Source organism: Saccopteryx bilineata, chromosome 6, assembly GCF_036850765.1.
Source record: "Saccopteryx bilineata isolate mSacBil1 chromosome 6, mSacBil1_pri_phased_curated, whole genome shotgun sequence".
In the NCBI taxonomy this organism is placed as follows: domain Eukaryota; kingdom Metazoa; phylum Chordata; class Mammalia; order Chiroptera; family Emballonuridae; genus Saccopteryx; species Saccopteryx bilineata.
This window is the reverse complement of record NC_089495.1, coordinates 53,487,774-53,506,662: the sequence shown is the minus strand read 5'-3', so window position 1 is coordinate 53,506,662 and position 18,889 is coordinate 53,487,774. Positions and strand designations below refer to the sequence as shown.

Here is an 18,889-nt window from a genome sequence, read left to right as displayed (position 1 = left end):
GTCCTGTTTAGGTGAATCCGCCCAGCGTTGTGCGAGTCAGATTTCTCTCCACTTTCAGATTGAGAAAGCTGCCTATTAGAGATCTCAGATCAGCGCCAGGGACGCTCTCCTCCGGGCCTCTCCTTGCTCCACCTTTGCCTTTTCCCCAAATCTCTCTTCGCTTGAGGCAGAAGGGATTCCCGTCGCCAGCTGCCTCTTCGAGCCCCGCGGAGCAGCGGACTCCTCCCCTGGAAACTCCTCCGGGGCTGGGGAAGGCTGCGGCGCATGCTCCGTACCTACGGCAGGTTTTTGCTGCGGGTAGCAGGGCTCCCGTTACACCGGCTGGCGGGTTGTGGCGGTGCCAGCCAGTGTGTTGCGAGTGTGTCTGCGTGCCCGCGCCTGGGCGGACCGACGCGGAGCCTCCGTGCGCCTCTCCGGGACAGGGAGCTCCGCACCGGCGCCTCGTCCGCAGCGTCCGCGGGGGCTCTCTGCAAACTTGCTGGGGGCGCCGTCCGCCCTCGCGCCTCCCGCGTCTGGCGTCTCCCGACCTCAGGGCAAAGGCTCCCGGCGCGTGTGCGGGCAGCGGTGCCCGCGGCCGGCCCGGGGCTGCGGGGTCGGGCCGCGCCTTCGCCCTTGGCCGGCGCCCTGGCGAGCCTCATGCAGCCCCCGCGGTCGCGGCCGCCGCTGCTCGACTGCCCGGGGCAGGTCCTGGACCGGAGCCGCTCTCCTCTGCGCCTGGGCGCGGGCGGCGGGCTGCCTCGCGTCGCCTGAGAGCGCGCCCGGCGCCCCGGCCGGAGCGGGAAGGGGGCCGAGCCGGGCGCTCCCGGGAGCGCCGGGCGCTCCGCGCCGCAGCCGCAGCCGCCGCACGCGCGGGCGCCCGCCTCCCCGCTCGGTCCGAAGGCCCGGCTCCGCTCGTCTCGGGCGCGGGAGTGCCGCGGGGCCGCCAGCCAGCCGGACGCCTGGGCGTCAGGGGCATGGAGGAGCGGCGGGCTCGGAGCCGCGCCCCTCCGTCCCCGAAACTTCCGAGCGGGCTCCCGTCCGCGCCGCTGCCGCCGCCGCCCTGCCTGCCGGCCTGAGCGGGACCATGGATGAAAGGTTCAACAAGTGGCTGCTGACGCCGGTGCTCACTCTCCTCTTCGTGGTCATCATGTACCAGTACGTGTCCCCCTCCTGCACCAGCTCCTGCGCCAACTTCGCGGAGCAGCCGCGCGCCGCGGGGGCCGGCCAGCCGGCCGCCCCGGGTCCCGCCCGCCGGGCACAGGCGCGGCTCGAGGAGCGGGAGCGGCGGCCCCAGCCGGCCCTGCCGCCCCGGGGAGCGCCCGAGGGCCCGCGGGGGGACGTGGCGCCCGAAGGCGAGGACGAGGAGCCCGGGGACGCGGGGGAGGAGGAGGAGGGAGAGGAGGAAGAGGAGCCGGACCCCGAGGCTCCCGACAACGGCTCGCTGCCCAGGTTCGTGCCGAGATTTAACTTCACCCCGAAGGACCTGACCCGCTTCGTGGACTTCGACATCAAAGGGCGCGACGTGATCGTGTTCCTGCACATCCAGAAGACCGGGGGCACCACGTTCGGCCGGCACCTGGTGAAGAACATCCGGCTGGAGCAGCCCTGCAGCTGCAAAACGGGCCAGAAGAAGTGCACCTGCCACAGGCCCGGCAAGAAGGAGACGTGGCTCTTCTCCCGCTTCTCCACCGGCTGGAGCTGCGGGCTGCACGCCGACTGGACGGAGCTCACCAACTGCGTGCCGGCCATCATGGAGAAGAAGGACTTTCCTCGCAACCACAGCCACACGAGGTACCGTCCCCGGCCCCATCCGGCTCCCTGCCCCCCTCCCGCCCTCCTCTCCTCCGTCCCGGCTCCCGGCCGCCCGCGCTGCCTGGGCGGGCTTGGTGGTGCCCCAGCGTCTCCTAGCGGTTGGGGCAGAGGCTGGGGAGGGGATAAGAACCCTCGGAACGGTGCTCTGGTCTCGAATTGTGTCCTCTTTCCGCTCCCATCGCTCTCCACCCCCTTTCACCTTCAGAGGCGTCCGGGGCCGTCGTGTCTGTCCTTCCCTGTGCCTAGCTCGGTCTGGCGTCCCTGGGCACAGATGCTCGGGAAACCTTGGAACGGCAAGGAGGCCTGAGTTAGATGAGCGAGGGGGAATCTTGTTCCTAAGTTCTGTGAGTGGAAACCCAGTAAAAGGCGAGGAGTGGAGAGTAGCGAGGCAGGGCAGGAGTTTTCCAGGCTTGGCGAAGCTGTGTGTGGCTCTGGGGTGGCTGTTGTCCAGCTCAGGAGACAGTCCTGTTGATGGCACTTTGAAGATACGTGTTCAAATTCCTGCTCTACCTTGGTAACCTTAAGTCTGGAGATGGTTTTTGTTGCTGAGCCATGCCAGGATTTTGACTCATGTTTGTTCTCAGCAAGATTTTCACTTTCCCCTAGGCCAGTCCATCAACTCTTTCCAAAAGTATTTAAGTGCCTACTGTGTGCCTGGCATTGTGCTAAATGCTAAGTGCATACAAAGATATAATAAGTAAACTCCCTTCCTTTCAGGATAGAATGCCACCCCCCCCCAATAGAAATACAGCTAAGAATTAGGAAATTTGACATCTTAATAGCTAATGAAACTGCTTACATTATTAACATCCTTTGAGAGAGGCATGGGTTTAGGAATTTGGTTGACTGTTCTTTCTGCCCATTGCAATTTGAAGATTAATCTGACATGCTTGCTCAAGGGACTAAAATATTAAAAGCTCGGAACACTAGTTTATTGAAGTTTTTATCTCAAAGGTTTCAAACAATTTGGTGTAAAGAGATAGGAATTTAAAAACTCAAGCTCAATATGTTGGTATCAGTTAGCGTTTGCATTTGACATTATGGAAAAGCTTCATTTACTGGCAGCTACCCAGATTCTGGAATTCACCATCACTGAAGCATCTAATTGTACTTCATTTCTCCAAGAATGAAGCAAAATTTCATTATGGAATTTTTTTACGCTGGCAGTTTTTCAAATGCTTTCTCTCCTTCCTGCGCCTTTCATGGGTTTAATGGAAATTGGTTAGAATGAAAACTGGTTAGACTTGGAATGAAGGCATTAAACTTCCTTAGTATAGTTTAAGGACTTTTTTACTTTTAAATATATCTAATTGTGTGGTATTTCAAATCCTTCTCTTCTATTTCAGCTTAAAATAAATTTTCAATTAATTATTACTTCCAGACTTTTATTTCAGTGTGAGGGGAACTCTGCTACATTTTACCCAAAATTATGCTTTTGGGATTTTGATCTCTATGTATTAATTCCTGAAGGACCCCAAATAGTTTGTTAGGCTGATTCCCAGCTTCCATTTCACCAAAAATTATAGACTTTGACCATCACACAGAAACATCTAATGTCCCTGAAATAGGTTTTAGCATTATTTTCTACCAATGCATCCAAAAGTCTTAGTGAATAGATGAAGGTTTTGGAGGAATTAGAGATTATGGAATCTAAAAGTAATGGGATTTTTGCTTAATGATGAAACAATGCTGCTGCTACAGATCCAGCATAGATAATAGCTGTAAGGTCTCACTTCTAAAGGGAATACCCAACATTTCTATACTCTGTGATGTAGGAAAATTCCACCTTGTCTATTCAAATGTATGGTTTCTATTGCACAAATGCTTTTCTTTGATTAGCAGTGGGACATGAACATTCATTTCTTCCTGATTCAGAAGTTATCAGACAATTCCCTTGCACTGGTTCACTTTATTTTAATTTTAGTGGTAGTATATTTTTTTGGGTGGCACTTTTTATAGTCTTTCTTCTTTTTCTTTCTCACCCCTCTCTCCCCTCTCTGACATTTTCAGTTACTTTTCTTCTCCAGATGCTGAAGGAAAGAATAGTTGTGGTTTATGTAAGATGCCCTGCATAAAAAGCTATAGAGAAAAAAATTGAAGAGATGTTCAATAGCATCTTCCTCACATAGAAGACTGAGTTAGTCTCTGTGATTGGAATGTCTGTGTATGGCATTCTACAGTCAATTAGTTTAGCTTGGATAATGGAGGATACATTTTCACAATACAAAATGGCAGATAACCTATTGCTACATAATGGGAACAAAGTTCTTTTTCTAATAGGCTGACTCAAAGCAAAATCAAGAAGTAGATCATGTAGATGATTTTAGTTCCCTAGTCTCTTTGCTTTTTGTACCCCCCAGTTGGAGCCCCTCTCCAGGTCCCCCATTTCTCACAGGGATCAGTACCGTTGTGAGTCATGTAATGGGTCAGTGCAAGGATTCTGGAGTCTGATGGATATAGCTCTTTGCTTACTAGCTATAGAAACAGGAATAAGTTACTCATTTTGAACCTCAGATTTTTTATCTTAAAAGCATAAGTAATTACTAGTACTTCTCTCACAGAGGTGTTATGACAACTAAGTGAGAAAATGCATGCAAAATGTATAATGTGCTGGTATAAAGTACTCAATATGAAGGTATGTAAGTATTACTATAAAGACATGGATTGTTAACTGTAATAAGAATATTTTCCCTAGCAAGGCCTTCTTTCACAGGAAGATCTGAGGTCAGTTCCATAGAGCCGCTTAGTGTAAATGGTTCACAGTAATTTATAGAGATACCATTTTATGATGTTTATATTGAGACAGAACCCTAAGTTTAAAACATCAGAACTAAATGAAAAATTAGGGACATTTGGGCATCAGACAGATATTGCAGGGGACAGGATAGGAAACAAGGATCGGGGGGTATATACAATGTAATTGGGAATATCATCTGTTGGTGACAAGAAACACTGTGTGGAATGACTGGGAGGAGATGGGAAGTGGGAAGCCAACTCTAAAAGCAGATGCATCATGGAGTTGAAGGAGCCATCACAGGGATTATAAGACCCAGGGAGGAGAAAGACTTGGTGGCTGGCAGTTTGGATTCAGCACAGAGGGCCTTTCTAACCACAGAAATTGGTTAGAATAGGATAAGAAGCTAATCCTATGGCACATCTGATGAGCTCTTTTGTCATTCACTGATGATTGGTTCTTCTTATTTCTCTTTTGCTTTTTTTCCCCAGTTACGTATTTTTTTTTTCACTGTATGTTTTCTCCCTAAGCATGCCTAGGTCTTTAGAAGACTCTTCTTTACCATTGTTGAGCATGGATAGAATCGTAACATTTTATGGATAAAAAAGGACTGAAGAGATAATCTAGTCCCACCATTTGTATGGTGAATGGGTAATCTAATCTGAAGAGGGTGAAATGATATGCCTAAATTTTTCCCAGGGCACTCACATCTTCATTTTAGTAATCGATATGCAATGTTTTGCATACTGTTTGCTATGACAAGTATAGTGGAGGGGGTCTTATGTACCTTCTGTGTGCCAGACACTATGATAGTTCTAGGAATATAGTTTTGGACAAACAGTGTCAGCCCTATGAGCTTAAGCTCTTAAGTAAAATAGACCTTGATCTTCTTTGGTAAGTATTATTCTCATTCTTCAATAATGCTGGAAAAAGATTTTATCCAAAATTTTTGTAGGGTAGGATGGTAATTTTTCTCATTTATGACCTGTATTCTGTTGGTCCTGTTAGAGTGGTTGGAAACTTATAAATACAGTGTGTCCGTAAAGTCATGGTGCACTTTTGACTGGTCACAGGAAAGCAACAAAAGACGATAGAAATGTGAAATCTGCACCAAATAAAAGGAAAACTCTCCCAGTTTCATACCTATTCAGTGCAGTTCAATGTGGCCTCACACACAGATTTTTTAGGGCTCCTTAGGTAGCTATCCCGTATGGCCTCTACAGACTCATCACTGACTGATGGCCTACCAGAACGGGGTTTCTCCACCAAACTGCCGGTTTCCTTCAACTGCTTATCCCACCGAGTAATGTTATTCCTATGTGGTGGCGCTTTGTTATAAACGCGCAGATATTCACGTTTCACTTTGATCACGGATTTGAATTTAGTGAGCCACAGAACACACTGAACTTTCCTGTGTACCATCCACATCTCTACTGGCATGGCCGTTGGCTGTATACACAGTGTTCCGTCATCATCTGTGCATATGTACATGCTGCCACATCATCCTACAGAAACTGGAAGGGTTTTCCCTTTATTTGGTGCAGATTTCACATTTCTGTTGTCTTTTGTTGCTTTCCTGTGACCGGTCAAAAGTGCACCATGACTTTACGGACACACTGTATTGTATTATATAGGACCCTCTATCCTTCAAATGCTACAAGCCTAACTCAAACTCAGTTCAGTCAGAGGGAAATTACTGGCCTAATAACCAGATCATAGGAAAGGTAGGGGTAGAATTAGTTTCAAGAATAACTGGATTTGGAGATTTGGGGTCTTTCTCCTTATACTCTTTTGCATATTGACCTCATTCTGTCAAATGGGCTTATTCCATGTAATGAGTAAGTGGCTATCATATCTAATATCTCCATAAGCTGAGAGGAAAGCAAGTCCTCTCTGAATTCCAGTTTGGAACTTTGGGGAATGACTCTAGTTCAGGTAGGAACTTGTGACTATTCTTACAGCTAATTAGCATGGCGAAAGAGATGGGGGGTCTCTGATCCACCTTGTGTCACATGACTGGTGTGTGTGAGTATGTGTGATTATGAGAAGGGCAGCTAGCATAGACATGGCTCTTGAGTGGACCATTGGGTTCTAGACTTCTTAGACATTCTTCCCATTTGTGTCAATTTTAGGTGTAAATAAGAAATAAATGAACCTTCAGATCTGTTTTTTGCATTCTATTTAGGGAAAAATTTAAGTCAAACTACAGCTCTAATTTGTTTGCAGCATCTGTGAACCATTCCATATGAGGAATAATTGAAGGAACTGATAATATTTAATAGAGGGGAGGGGAAAAAGAAAGAGAGACATAAAAGTTACCTTTAAATTCTCAATGTAGGAAGATGTGGAAGATGGAGGAGACTTGTTCTATATTTTTCCAAAGAACAGAATTAGGATAAGTCAGAAAGAAGTGTTGGGATAAGGGTTTTAAGTCAGAGTAAGAAGAACTTGATATAATTTGTAACTGTCTAAAATGAGAATGAACTCTTTTGTGGTGGCATGTTCCATAGCAATGAAAACTTTAGATCGACTACTGATGTAGTAAAAGGAAATCCTTTCTGGGGAGGAGCCCAAGCCTGTATGGCCTTTTATTTTAAGTTTTGCATTATAATCTAAGCTGAATTCAGGGTATTTTTTTCCTCCCCTTTTCTACCTCATGCAGAGAAACCAAAGCCAACCTCCCCCCCCCCCAAAAAAAAGGAGGAAAGAAAAGGAGTACAAATGAACGAGACAGTTCTCCATCATTTGTAAATATTTCTAACAAGGAAATTTTTAATCAAACACAGTCTGATGGTATAGACTGGTTTGTACATTCAAGGCCAAGAGCAACAAATAGATCTTGTGTACTAGAATGTTTGTTCTTAGTAATAAGTAAGAAAAAGTAAGATGAGAAAATATAACACAACTTGCCACCAAAAACCATAAGCACTTTGAAACATCATCTGGTTATTGCTTTTCCTGTAGACAGCAGACTAAAATATATAAGGAGCCTGCAGAGCTCTGTTTCAAAGGCAATCTAGAATATTATGGCGCATACTGCTTTGTAAAGCATAATCTTTTTGATGTCTCTTCTAATTAGAAATGTTAAACTGCAAGGGTTGGCCTGACCTGTGGTGGCGCAGAGGATAAAGCATCGACCTGGAACACTAAGGTCGCAGCTTTGGAACCCTGGGCTTGCCTGGTCAAGGCACATATGGGAGTTGTTTCCTGCTCCTACCCCACTTCTCTCTAAAATTAACAAATAAAAATCTTTAAAAACAAAACAAAACAAAAAAACCTGCAAGGGTTCATTTTTTACCATGAAGTTTGTGTGCAGTATAAAATTCAGGAGATAGGAGATTGTTTTGCCTATATGCCATATTCACTTCTATGTTCATTTCAGGGTTTCTTCTTAATGTATTGTTTCTGGTTCAAACCACCAATATTTGCTATATAAATCAGAGGTTGAATTAAACTCATTCAGTTTTTTGAGTTGTGGAGATAAGGCTGAAAGTGGTAAATGGTAATAGATGATTTATTTTTCTGCCTTTTTCTTGCTGGTTACCTTGGGATTTTTGAAAGGATTGATTTTAGGGAAATATAAATGTTCATGTAATAATTGGAAGCTAGGTTAATTTAGCCACTAACAATGTGAATTTGCTTAATCTTGGACTCGAATATTATTATTTTCCTAGCTAATTATTATCATCTCATTTTGACTAAGGACAATCAGAGGCTTATAGCATTTAAAAGTCATTTATGTTTGATAATGAATTAAACAGGTTTAATTGAGACTGGCAAATTCTAATGTGATTTTAAGAGTCATGAAATAAAGTCATTATTGGGCCAAGAAATAGGTTTAGTATGAAAACAATTAAATGGGGAACCCAAATTAGTATTTTATAGTAATCATTTATCTTGTTTTTTAGTTTGTTAAATTATGGATATCGTGTATTTATTCTCTGTTGGTTTTAATTGGCTGAAACAACTTTATTTTAATTATAGTTAAGAATTTAACTATATATTGGGAAGTGTACTAAATATTTAACTTAAGACAATGTTATTTGTTTATATCTTTCTCTAGCAAATATAGTTGCACAGTAAAACACATGTAGAGTGTCCAGCACAGGCACTGACCTATAGAAGATGCTCAGTAAATGTCAGCTAAAAATATATCATATGTTCTAGATTACCTTGTAAAAATAGCATAATTTGACAAGAGGATGGGTTTTTTTAAAGGCAGAATTATCAAACGTTTGGTATCAGACTTTTCTTCTTTCAGGTGCAAATTCTTAAGTCTAATATAAATTGTTCGTAGTTGTCTTCCATAATTAACAACATATCAACTCCCCCGATTCTTTAAAAGAGGAGTAAAAGTAAGTGTAGAGGCCAGGGCTTATTGGAACATTTGAGGAGGTTTCTCTGTTGTCATGAGTCACAAAATCATGGGCTTGCCTCATGGAAAGGTTAATCTCATCATTCAGTTTTACTTTCGGAAAAATACCCTTAATGGAGAGGTTGGCAACTTTGATGTACAATGGGAAGGTAAAAAAGTATAAATAATGTGGACTCTGGATTACTCCTGGTCAAAATTAGAGGGTTGAGGTGGTTGTGGCTAGTGATTGTGACTTTGGAGAGCAAAGGGAGGAGACCCTGAGTTAGAAAAAAAAGTCTTCAAGAGAAATTGGAAGACATCAATGACAAACTTATCACCCACTGAGAATTGTGCTGATGCTCAATTTGTGAATGTAATTAGGATAATGTTTAAGAGCATGCACTGTGAAGTCAAACTATCTAGAGTTTAATTTGGCTCAACCACTTACTGTCATTTAACCCTGAATAAGTCAGTTACCTCTACCTTCATACTTCAATTTTCTTTCTGGAAAATGAGGGGAATAGCTCTATCTCATGGTGAAAGCCACAGAGCCTGACACATAGAAGAGTTAGCTGTTATTTTCTCACTGAACTCATCTTATATGCTTGTGATATTTTGTGTAAAATCAAAATGATAAATAAACCTGTACTCTTCTTTTGGAATCTGGAACTTTTCATCCTGAATGATCCAAAAATGAATTTGCAAGCTTTTAAAGCCATGAATGATAAAAGTAAATGTTAATTCTTAAGATACCATGAACACTCAATGGGCGCTTAATGAATATTGTTGAATGGAAACTTGTGGTTTTTTTCTTCAGCATATCATTTTATTTTTTTAATGGGAAATTAATGAAACAGCAACAAAAAATGTTTAAGCACACACAACTAAATTAATAACTGAAGCAATCCTGCAGTGAAGTTGAATTAGTTGCCTGTGGGCACATAAATATTTGTAGTTCATTGCTCTTATTAATATCTTACTGTGCTTTTATTGCTAAGTATTGTATTATTTGTTGTCAGAATCTTGCATTTAACACTGTATGTTTCATGGTCGCTCCTGCCTTCCAGTTTCTTTATAAACATAAGAGGGAAGAAATGCTAACTACCTGGATGTCCTCCAAATTTATTTGTTAAATTTTACAGAATATTTCTTCCAAAGAATTCAAGGTTATGGATGTATGACTGTAAACCTGGATGATAGCTTCTATATTTTGTGGACTTTAATTAGGAATTTGTAGAATTTTATAGGTTTACTTCAAAAGTGAAAGCATAGAGCTAGACAGAAGCATAAACATGACTTTAAAGATAGATATGCAGTAACTTAACCTGTGTGTGGAAATTTCAAGGTAAGATCAGTACAGTACAGTAAAGAACAACGTGACGTCCCAAGGAAGAGAGAGCGACAGTGAATGCGGAGTGTAAATTAGAAGGATGCTACAGAGGAGGGAGAGAAGAAGGACAAAAGTAGTCAAGATGAAGAATGAAATCCTAAAAGAACTGAAACAGAGAGAAGGTAATAAGGAAAGTAGAGGCTAGACATTTATTTTATATGCAATGTTTTTCTCCTTAGTACATTTATGGGAAGTAATCAACTACTAGGAGGCTATCTGACTTGGAGCATTGGTTTACTTAAATGCTGCTGATGCTTTTTTATTTGCTTATACATTTTTTCTATACCAATTTGCTATTTATTGGTAGCTGTCTTAGTTAGGGTCCTGGCAGTAAGCAGAGGCACACTCAGGTATTGCAAAGGATAAGTTACAGAGGTATGGGGCAGGGGGGTCAGGCACCAGTGTTGAACCTGAGGTACCTTGCAACCAGGAGGAAGAAGGGGAAACTGTTAACTGTGTTTCAGTTAGATGCAGAGGGAGAGAACCATGTTGTCAGCATCCATTGTTTGCTGGAGCCTGACAGGAGCTACCATCTCCATGGTAGGAAGGGCTTCCCCATAGGAGCTGATTGTAGAAAGCAGCAGGTGCCATACGTATAGGCTGAAGCACAGAGAAAGGGGTAGGGGAGAGACAGTCTTGACCACTTTCACCTTCCATCTGTCTATCTCCTTCCATTGTCTTACATTGGCTCAACCCACCTGGAAGGAAGCTAAAGTACTAGACAGCTAGTTGGTACATTTCATGCCTTCAGCAAGGCAGAGAAAGATGGAGAATTAATTTGGGGCTGCGGGAGTGGGAGTGATGGAAATGCAGAATAACTAGCACAGTGCCTTAAAATAGTTTGAAATTTCTTCTAGTTAATTTTATGAATACCCTGTTCAGTTCTACAAAGGAGATCAAGATCAAATGCTCTTTCTTTTAGTACCTGTATAACCTGTTTTCTCTATGGACTGTTAGTCTCCACCTAAACTTTAGGTCCTAAAGAATGATGAATGCAGCAAAGGACACTCCGCTAGAGAGCAGTCACCATAGACAGGTGACTTTTTGCTGAGTAATAAAAGTCATGCTAAATTTGGGTGTTTTGTCATATTAGTACCCCAGAGTTAGCTGGTAATAGTGACAGATTTGGGCAGTTAGAGCTGTATTATGATGCATAATATACAACACACACTTTATGTTACATCTGTGTATAGTATTTTATGAACTTGAAGTTATATAACAACATTACTTAAGGTATGACAAAATAGTTTGCAAAACTGGCTGTAGTTTGCCAAAGTGTATTTATGAGATGAGATGCTTTCTGTTCCTTGATTTTCTTCCAAGAACTTTAAGAGTAATATTTATGTGGCTTTAAATCTTTTAAGGTAAAAGGTGAGGAAGAGAAGGAATTGTGTTACGTTTGAAGCAATTTCTAATGTTTCAGTTTTAAATGACTTTTAAAACATTATTTCCATATTTATTTTGGGGGAGAGATGAGATGCTTGAAAGTATGTATACGTTCAACTCTCTGTGCAAAGCATTATGAACCTGGAATCTCCTAATGTGAGATACTGAAAAAATAGTTAAATAAAGTTGATGTCTGAGGAAACTTGACACAAGAACTATCATTTCAGTGCTTTATTTTCAAGAGTCAAAATGCCATGAGAAAGACAGAACTGAACATATGTATTTGTAGATGGCATAATAATAGTGCATCATCTGTACCTAGGACATCTACTGGGATTGGTGTATATGTACTAAGTTCATTTCTTTCAGCCACTGGAGGGGATTGAGTTGCTGGGAACAACATTACCCCTGAAGAACATACTAACTTCCATCCTTTCTTACACAACCTCCTTTTGCACAGAATCCTCTCTTTTGTTTTCTAGGACATGGTTTTGTGTCATGACTAGAGTCAACAATGGTCCGTAAACTTGAGGGTCATCCTCAGGCCCTTGCCTCTATGAAAGTTAGTTGATATGCTAAAACTGCTATAGGAATTGTTTTCTGCTGGCTGTGAAAATTATTAGCTCTAAGGAACCTGTACTTCATTCAACTGAATTTAAGTTTACTTCACCTACAGAATCTGGGAGAGAAGTGTCAGAGAAGGTTTTCTTTCCCACATAGCTTCTTCGAGTTTGTCATTGTGCCCTGTATATGCAATGAAAGTTATAAATTAACAGGTTTATTTCTAATTGTCCTCTTAACAAACATTTCTATCAATAGTTCTATTTTTTTTGTTTGTATTTTTCTGAAATGAGAAGTGGGAGGCAGAGAAACAGACTTTCACATGCGCTTGACTGGGATCCACCAAGCATGCCCACCAGGGGGTGATGCTCTGCCCATCTGGGGCGCTGCTCTGTTGCAACCAGAGCCATTCTAATGCCTGAGGTGGAGACCATGGAGCCATCCTCAACGCCTGGGCCAACTTTGCTCCAATGGAGCCTTGGCTGCAGGAGGGGAAGAGAAATAGAGAGAAATAAGGGGGAAAGGGTGGAGAAGCAGATGGGTGCTTCTCCTATGTACCCTGATCAGGAATCGAACCCGGGACTTCCACATGCCGGGCCAATGCTCTACCACTGAGCCAACTGGCCAGGGCCTCAACAGTTCTACTGATAAATATAAAACATATTCTGTATAAAAACATTGGGCAACATGAAGGAATTTAGAAATACTGGAGGTGTCTAGTTTATTCTATGATGCATTCTTACTCTAAAAATATTTGTCAACTCTCATGGCCCCATTCTTTGTCTTTTAAATTCAGACTTAAGCCTGTAACACCACCAAAGATAAGTTTCTTTGCTTTGAAAGTTTTATTCTCCAAGTTCCTTATGTGTGCTATAAAGAATAATTAATGTAATGAAAAAATCAATATTGTGTATAAATTATTTAGGCTTTACTATCATTGTAATTTTCTTTTCAACACCTATTGATTTAGCAACAATTCATTTGTTAATTTCTTCCTAATAAGATATTCATTGTATTAGGTCTGTAGTAGTGCTGTCCCTGCACTTTCTCAAATAAGTCATGAATTACTAATGATACATGGGACAAGTGAACTTACTAGTGAGTGCTGTGAGATGGAAACTAGGTGAAGGGGAGTCTCATAGACACATTGTGTAACCAGACAGCTGCTGAGAACCAAATGAGTAGATTCTTGCAGGATATTAATTTGTATTTTAGAATTTTATGTGTATGTACTTTTCCAATGATGTATGTTTCCTTTTTAAAGTTAATTTTTAATTCCAAAATTCTCTTTTAGTAGGGAAATTGGAGGTGTTCATCCCTAACTACCTGGTAATAGTGCTCTGAATATATTGGTTATTAAATGCTGTTTTGACAGTTGTCCACTGAATGACTTAAGAGGAGTGGGAAAATTCTGAGATCTTTTGGAAACCCAAAGATTAGAGTCCAAGAAATCAAACTGCCAAAATCATGGCAAAGAGAACTTTCGCATCAGTTAATTTGGACCAGAGAGGCAAAATGGTATCCTGAAAACAGCTCTAACTTTGTGATCAAGCAACCAGGATTTGAACCCAGGCTTCCTCATAGACTTCTTTACTTATTTACTGTGTGGCCTTCTTGCCAAAATTTAAGTTTTCTGAAGATGGCAACTGTTTTGTTTCCTTCTGCATTATCAGTGCCTAGAGTAGTGCCCAAGAAAGAAAGTAACCATAAATAAATTTACTAATTTATTGGACACTTTGCATAAGAATATTTTTCCTAGCTCCTTTTTTAGAGTTGCCGCATTAGGGAGATGACTGTGAGGGCACTTAGAAAGCATAAAGTACTATACAAATTTAAATTTGCATTGCCAGTGAAAAGCCTTTTGCTATAAAATGGAAAAGGAAGGAAAGTTGGATTTTGGAAATGCAATGGATATATAATTTTTATAGAGAGTTTCAAATTAGGGAATGATCAAGATGCAATTGAAAAATATACAAAATAGGAGTGACGTCACGGAAATGGCGCCGTGAGAAGCGCGTCCGACAGCTCTCCCCTAAATCACAACAAATTTATCAACTAGAAACAGAAAAATTTATCCTCGGAGCATTCCGGAGTTCCACACAAACTGAAAGCAAAAGGACTGTTATCACTTGAATCTGAGAGACGAGGGTGTAGAGGAAGCTACCGCAGCGACGCTCATTCAAGCCGCCAGGGAGTACGCCTGCGGTGAGTCAGCCCATATACTTGGGAACCGCAAGCTGCTGCGAGCGGCCGACCGCGAGCCACCGCGAGCCCCCGCGAACCGCCACCGCGAGCTGCTGCGAGCCCCCGCAACCGCCACCGCGAGCGGCCGCCACGAGCCGCCGCACGCGCGCCCGGTCCCGGTCCGGTTGAGCACCGCTGACGTTCCCAGCGGCCCGCACACTGCGAGTGGGGGTCGCCGGCCACCGGTGCCCGGAGCGCCCCATTCGCGTGCGTGCCTTGGGCATTCCACGCGCCCAGGGCGCCCTACTGGCCCGCACACCCAGGGGGCTCCATTATCCTGCGCCTGGTGCGGTCCAGCCGCCAGCGGCGGGGCGAGCAGGAGAGGCTTGGGAGATTCTCTCCGTGGGCGGGGCACCTCACCCAGCCATTCAAGCTAACAATCAAGCGTTGGGGGAGGGGTGCGCGCAGGCAGCCTAAAATACCTTCGGAAACACAGCTGCGACCCAATCACTGAAATTAGCTTAACCCATAAAATCTGCGCACCCTCGGTTCTAATTGATAAGATCTCTCTCAGTTCAGCGATCCAAGACAAGAGGCGTGATATTTTTTAGTGCCTCTCGCTAAAGGGGCGGGGGCAACTTCTGTTTGATAGAGCCTCCATATTCAGGGATAAATGCTCACAAGAAGGACTTGGCAGATAATAAGGTCTATACTACACTAGTCGTAAGCAGAGACTAGTGCCTCTTCTTCCCTGCAAAAACAGGCTACAAAGTGTGGAAAGCCTGGGTTGAGAGGTCCAACTAAATGATAGGCGCTGAACAGTCACCTTGACAACAATTGACTCCCACCCCCGCCTGATTACACTGGAGGCCCTGACTGTCAGAGCCTTTCCCAAAGCCTTGCACTGAGTGGGGATAGAGTGGGGATTTCCCAGCTCTTTGAGCCTCTTACTCCCCAGGCAGAAGCAGTTGCAGCCTTATAGCTGGATCACCAGGCTGCTAATTCAGAAAGGGGGGACTAGGAGAGAGAATCCAGGAAAGCAAACTCTCTCATCGTTGGACCCTGCAAACACCAACAAGCCTTTACTTCCAGCAAGACTAAAGCCAATTATATGACATTGCCATAGAATCCCATCAACTGCAAATCCCTACCTAAGAGTGACACAGGGGCAGAGCCTGGGGTACAGAGTCACCGACCAGGAAGAGGGAGAGAAAAGAAAAAGGAAGAAGTTAACCTCTCAAAATCAAGAAAAACCCACAGACTTTACAACTTGATCCACTAATTTTTTTTTGTTGTTGTTGTTGTCGTTTGTTTCTTCTATCTTTTTGCCTTTATTTCCTCCACCTCGGTCCTTCTATTCTCTGCCCATCTTATGCTTCCCCTTTCTTGAACTACACTACCCATGAGTGTTGCATTTTATTTTTCTTCTTCATCCTCACTCTCCTTTAAGGTTATACTCCAAAACACTTAACTCTCATTCTCTCCTCTTTTGTTTTTTTTTTTGTCTTGCTTTATTTTGTTTTTTTCTCCTCCTATTTTATTTCTTCCTTCGTTTTTCTCTTTTTCTTATTTTTTCCTTTCTATTCGTTTTTTCTTTTCTCATTTTACTTTCCTCCCATATAATCCTCAATCACGAACAAATTAGTTAATTTGGGACTCAAGGCTTTTTTTTGGCTTTATTTCTCTTTTTTGCTTTTGTTTTTATTTTTTTTTCTCTTGTTTGTTTATTTTTGTGGCATTTTGGGTCCTCCCAACCCAAGGACTCCATTGTATTTAGTCTTCGCTCCACTTAATACAACAGATTTTTACTTATTATTTTTATTTTTTCTTCTTTATTATTCTTTTTTGGTCCTTTTTTCTGATTCCCTCTTATCCCTCTCATTATATCTCTTAGTTGACCATCACTTACAAGCAAATCATCTTATGCTTGTCTAAGATTTTCTTCTTTTTTTTTTTTTGCATTTAGTAGGTCCCTACCCCCTTTTTTTGCCCCTTGAACTCTTCACCCCAAATCAGGCCCTCCATTATAGGCACAATATTTCCCTGAGGAGGGGAGAGGAGGGAAAGAGAAGAGAGAAAAAAAAAGGGGGAAATAATAAATTATTACTGTTTTTTTTTGTGGGGTGTTTTACCCTTTTTTTTTTTTCTTTTTTCTTTTTACTCTTTATTCTAATTAGTGCTATCAATAAGACCACCCTCAGATGCCGATAAGAAAGAGGAAATCGAATATTATGGATACAAAAGAAAGAGAGGTAACACAAATAGATGTGGAAAAATCTATGGAGAAAAGACTTAACATATTGGAAGCCTTGGAGCTAAATGACAGAGAATTTAAAATAGAAATCTTAAAAATACTCAGAGATATACAAGAAAACACAGAAAGGCAATATAGGGAGATCAGAAAACAACTCAATGAACACAAAGAATATATTACCAAGGAAATTGAAACTATAAAAACAAATCAAACAGAAATGAAAAACTCAATTCACGAGCTGAAAAACGAGGTAACAAGCTTAGCTAACAGAACAGCCCAGATTGAAGATAGGATTAGTGAAATAGAAGACAAACAACTTGAGGCACAACAGAGAGAAGAAGAAAGAGACTCAAAAATAATAAAAAATGAGAAAGCCCTACAGGAATTGTCTGACTCCATCAGAAAGAATAACATAAGAATAATAGGTATATCAGAGGGAGAAGAGAAAGAAAATGGAATGGAGAATATACTCAAACAAATAATAGATGAGAACTTCCCAAGCCTGTGGAAGGAACTAAAGCCTCAAATTCAAGAAGCAAACAGAACACCAAGTTTTCTTAACCCCAACAAACCCACTCCAAGGCACATCATAATAAAGATGACACAAACCAATGACAAAGAAAAAATTCTCAAGGCAGCCAGGGAAAAGAAGAGTACAACATATAAAGGAAGGCCTATTAGATTATCATCCGATTTCTCAGCAGAAACTCTACAAGCTAGAAGAGAGTGGACCCCAATATTTAAAGCCCTGAAAGAGAGGAACTTTCAGCCAAGAATACTATACCCATCAAAGCTATCCTTCAAGTATGAAGGAGATATAAAAACATTCACAAATACAGAAAAGATGAGAGAATTTATCAACAGAAAGCCCCCACTCCAGGAAATACTAAGGGGGGTTTTCCAACCAGATTCAAAGAACAAAAGAAAACAACACCACAAGTAACAGCTCCACCAAGAACACAATAAAACCAAACTTAAACTGTGACAACAAAGGAAAAAAAGGGGGGAGAGGATGGAGATTAACAGTAGCAAAGGATGATGAAGTGCAGAAATACTTATAAGATAGGGTACTACAATGAATATGGTAGGTACCCTTTTCATTACTTATTGGTAACCACCCTTAAAAAAACCACCACAAAAACACTTGACTTAAAAAAGGTAGCAACAGAGGAAAGAAGTATGGAACACAAACAAACAAAAACAAATGATAGAAAAACAAAAGAGAAGAATCAAACTAGATACAAAACTAACAGAAAGCAATTAATAAAATGGCAGTAGGGAACCCACAAGTGTCAATAATTACACTAAATGTAAATGGATTAAACTTACCAATAAAAAGACACAGAGTAGCAGAATGGATTAAAAAAGAAAATCCAACTATATGCTGCCTACAAGAAACACATCTAAGCAACAAGGATAAAAACAAATTCAAAGTGAAAGGCTGGAAAACAATACTCCAAGCAAACAACACCCAAAAAAAAGCAGGTGTAGCAATACTCATATCGGATAATGCTGACTACAAGACAGGAAAAGTACTCAGAGACAAAAATGGTCATTTCATAATGATTAAGGGGAAGTTGAATCAAGAAGACATAACAATCCTTAATATATATGCACCAAACCAAGGAGCACCAAAATATATAAGACAGCTACTTATTGACCTTAAAACAAAAACTAACAAAAATACAATCATACTTGGAGACCTCAATACACCGCTGACGGCTCTAGATCGGTCATCCAAACAGAGAATCAATAAGGATATAGTGGCCTTAAACGAAATACTAGAACACCTGGATATGATAGACATCTACAGGACACTTCATCCCAAAGCGACAGAGTATACATTTTTCTCTAGTGTACATGGAACATTCTCAAGAATTGACCATATGTTGGGCCACAAAGACAATATCAGCAAATTTAGAAAAATTGAAATTGTACCAAGCATATTTTCTGATCATAAAGCCTTGAAACTAGAATTCAACTGCAAAAAAGAGGGGGAAAAACCCACAAAAATGTGGAAACTAAACAACATACTTCTAAAAAATGAATGGGTCAAAGAAGAAATAAGTGCAGAAATCAAAAGATATATACAGACAAATGAAAATGAAAATACGACATATCAGAATCTCTGGGATGCAGCAAAAGCAGTAATAAGAGGAAAGTTCATATCACTTCAGGCCTATATGAACAAACAAGAGAGAGCCGAAGTAAACCACTTAACTTCACACCTTAAGG

At 41.9% G+C, this 18,889-nt stretch overlaps 1 protein-coding gene across 3 annotated transcripts in view; it reads left to right on the top strand.

The window, feature by feature from the left end:
- Nucleotides 1-1,063: 1,063 nt before the first annotated feature.
- Nucleotides 1,064-18,889, top strand: part of HS6ST3 (heparan sulfate 6-O-sulfotransferase 3) — a 925,875-nt gene continuing 908,049 nt past the window's right edge. For all 3 annotated transcript variants that reach the window (XR_010726142.1, XR_010726141.1, XM_066236204.1), the window contains exon 1: nucleotides 1,064-1,770. Coding sequence is in view for 1 of the 3 variants with exons in the window: in XM_066236204.1 (XP_066092301.1) it covers nucleotides 1,064-1,770 (707 nt within the window). In the remaining 2 variants the exon portion in view is untranslated. The remainder of the gene's footprint in view (nucleotides 1,771-18,889) is intronic.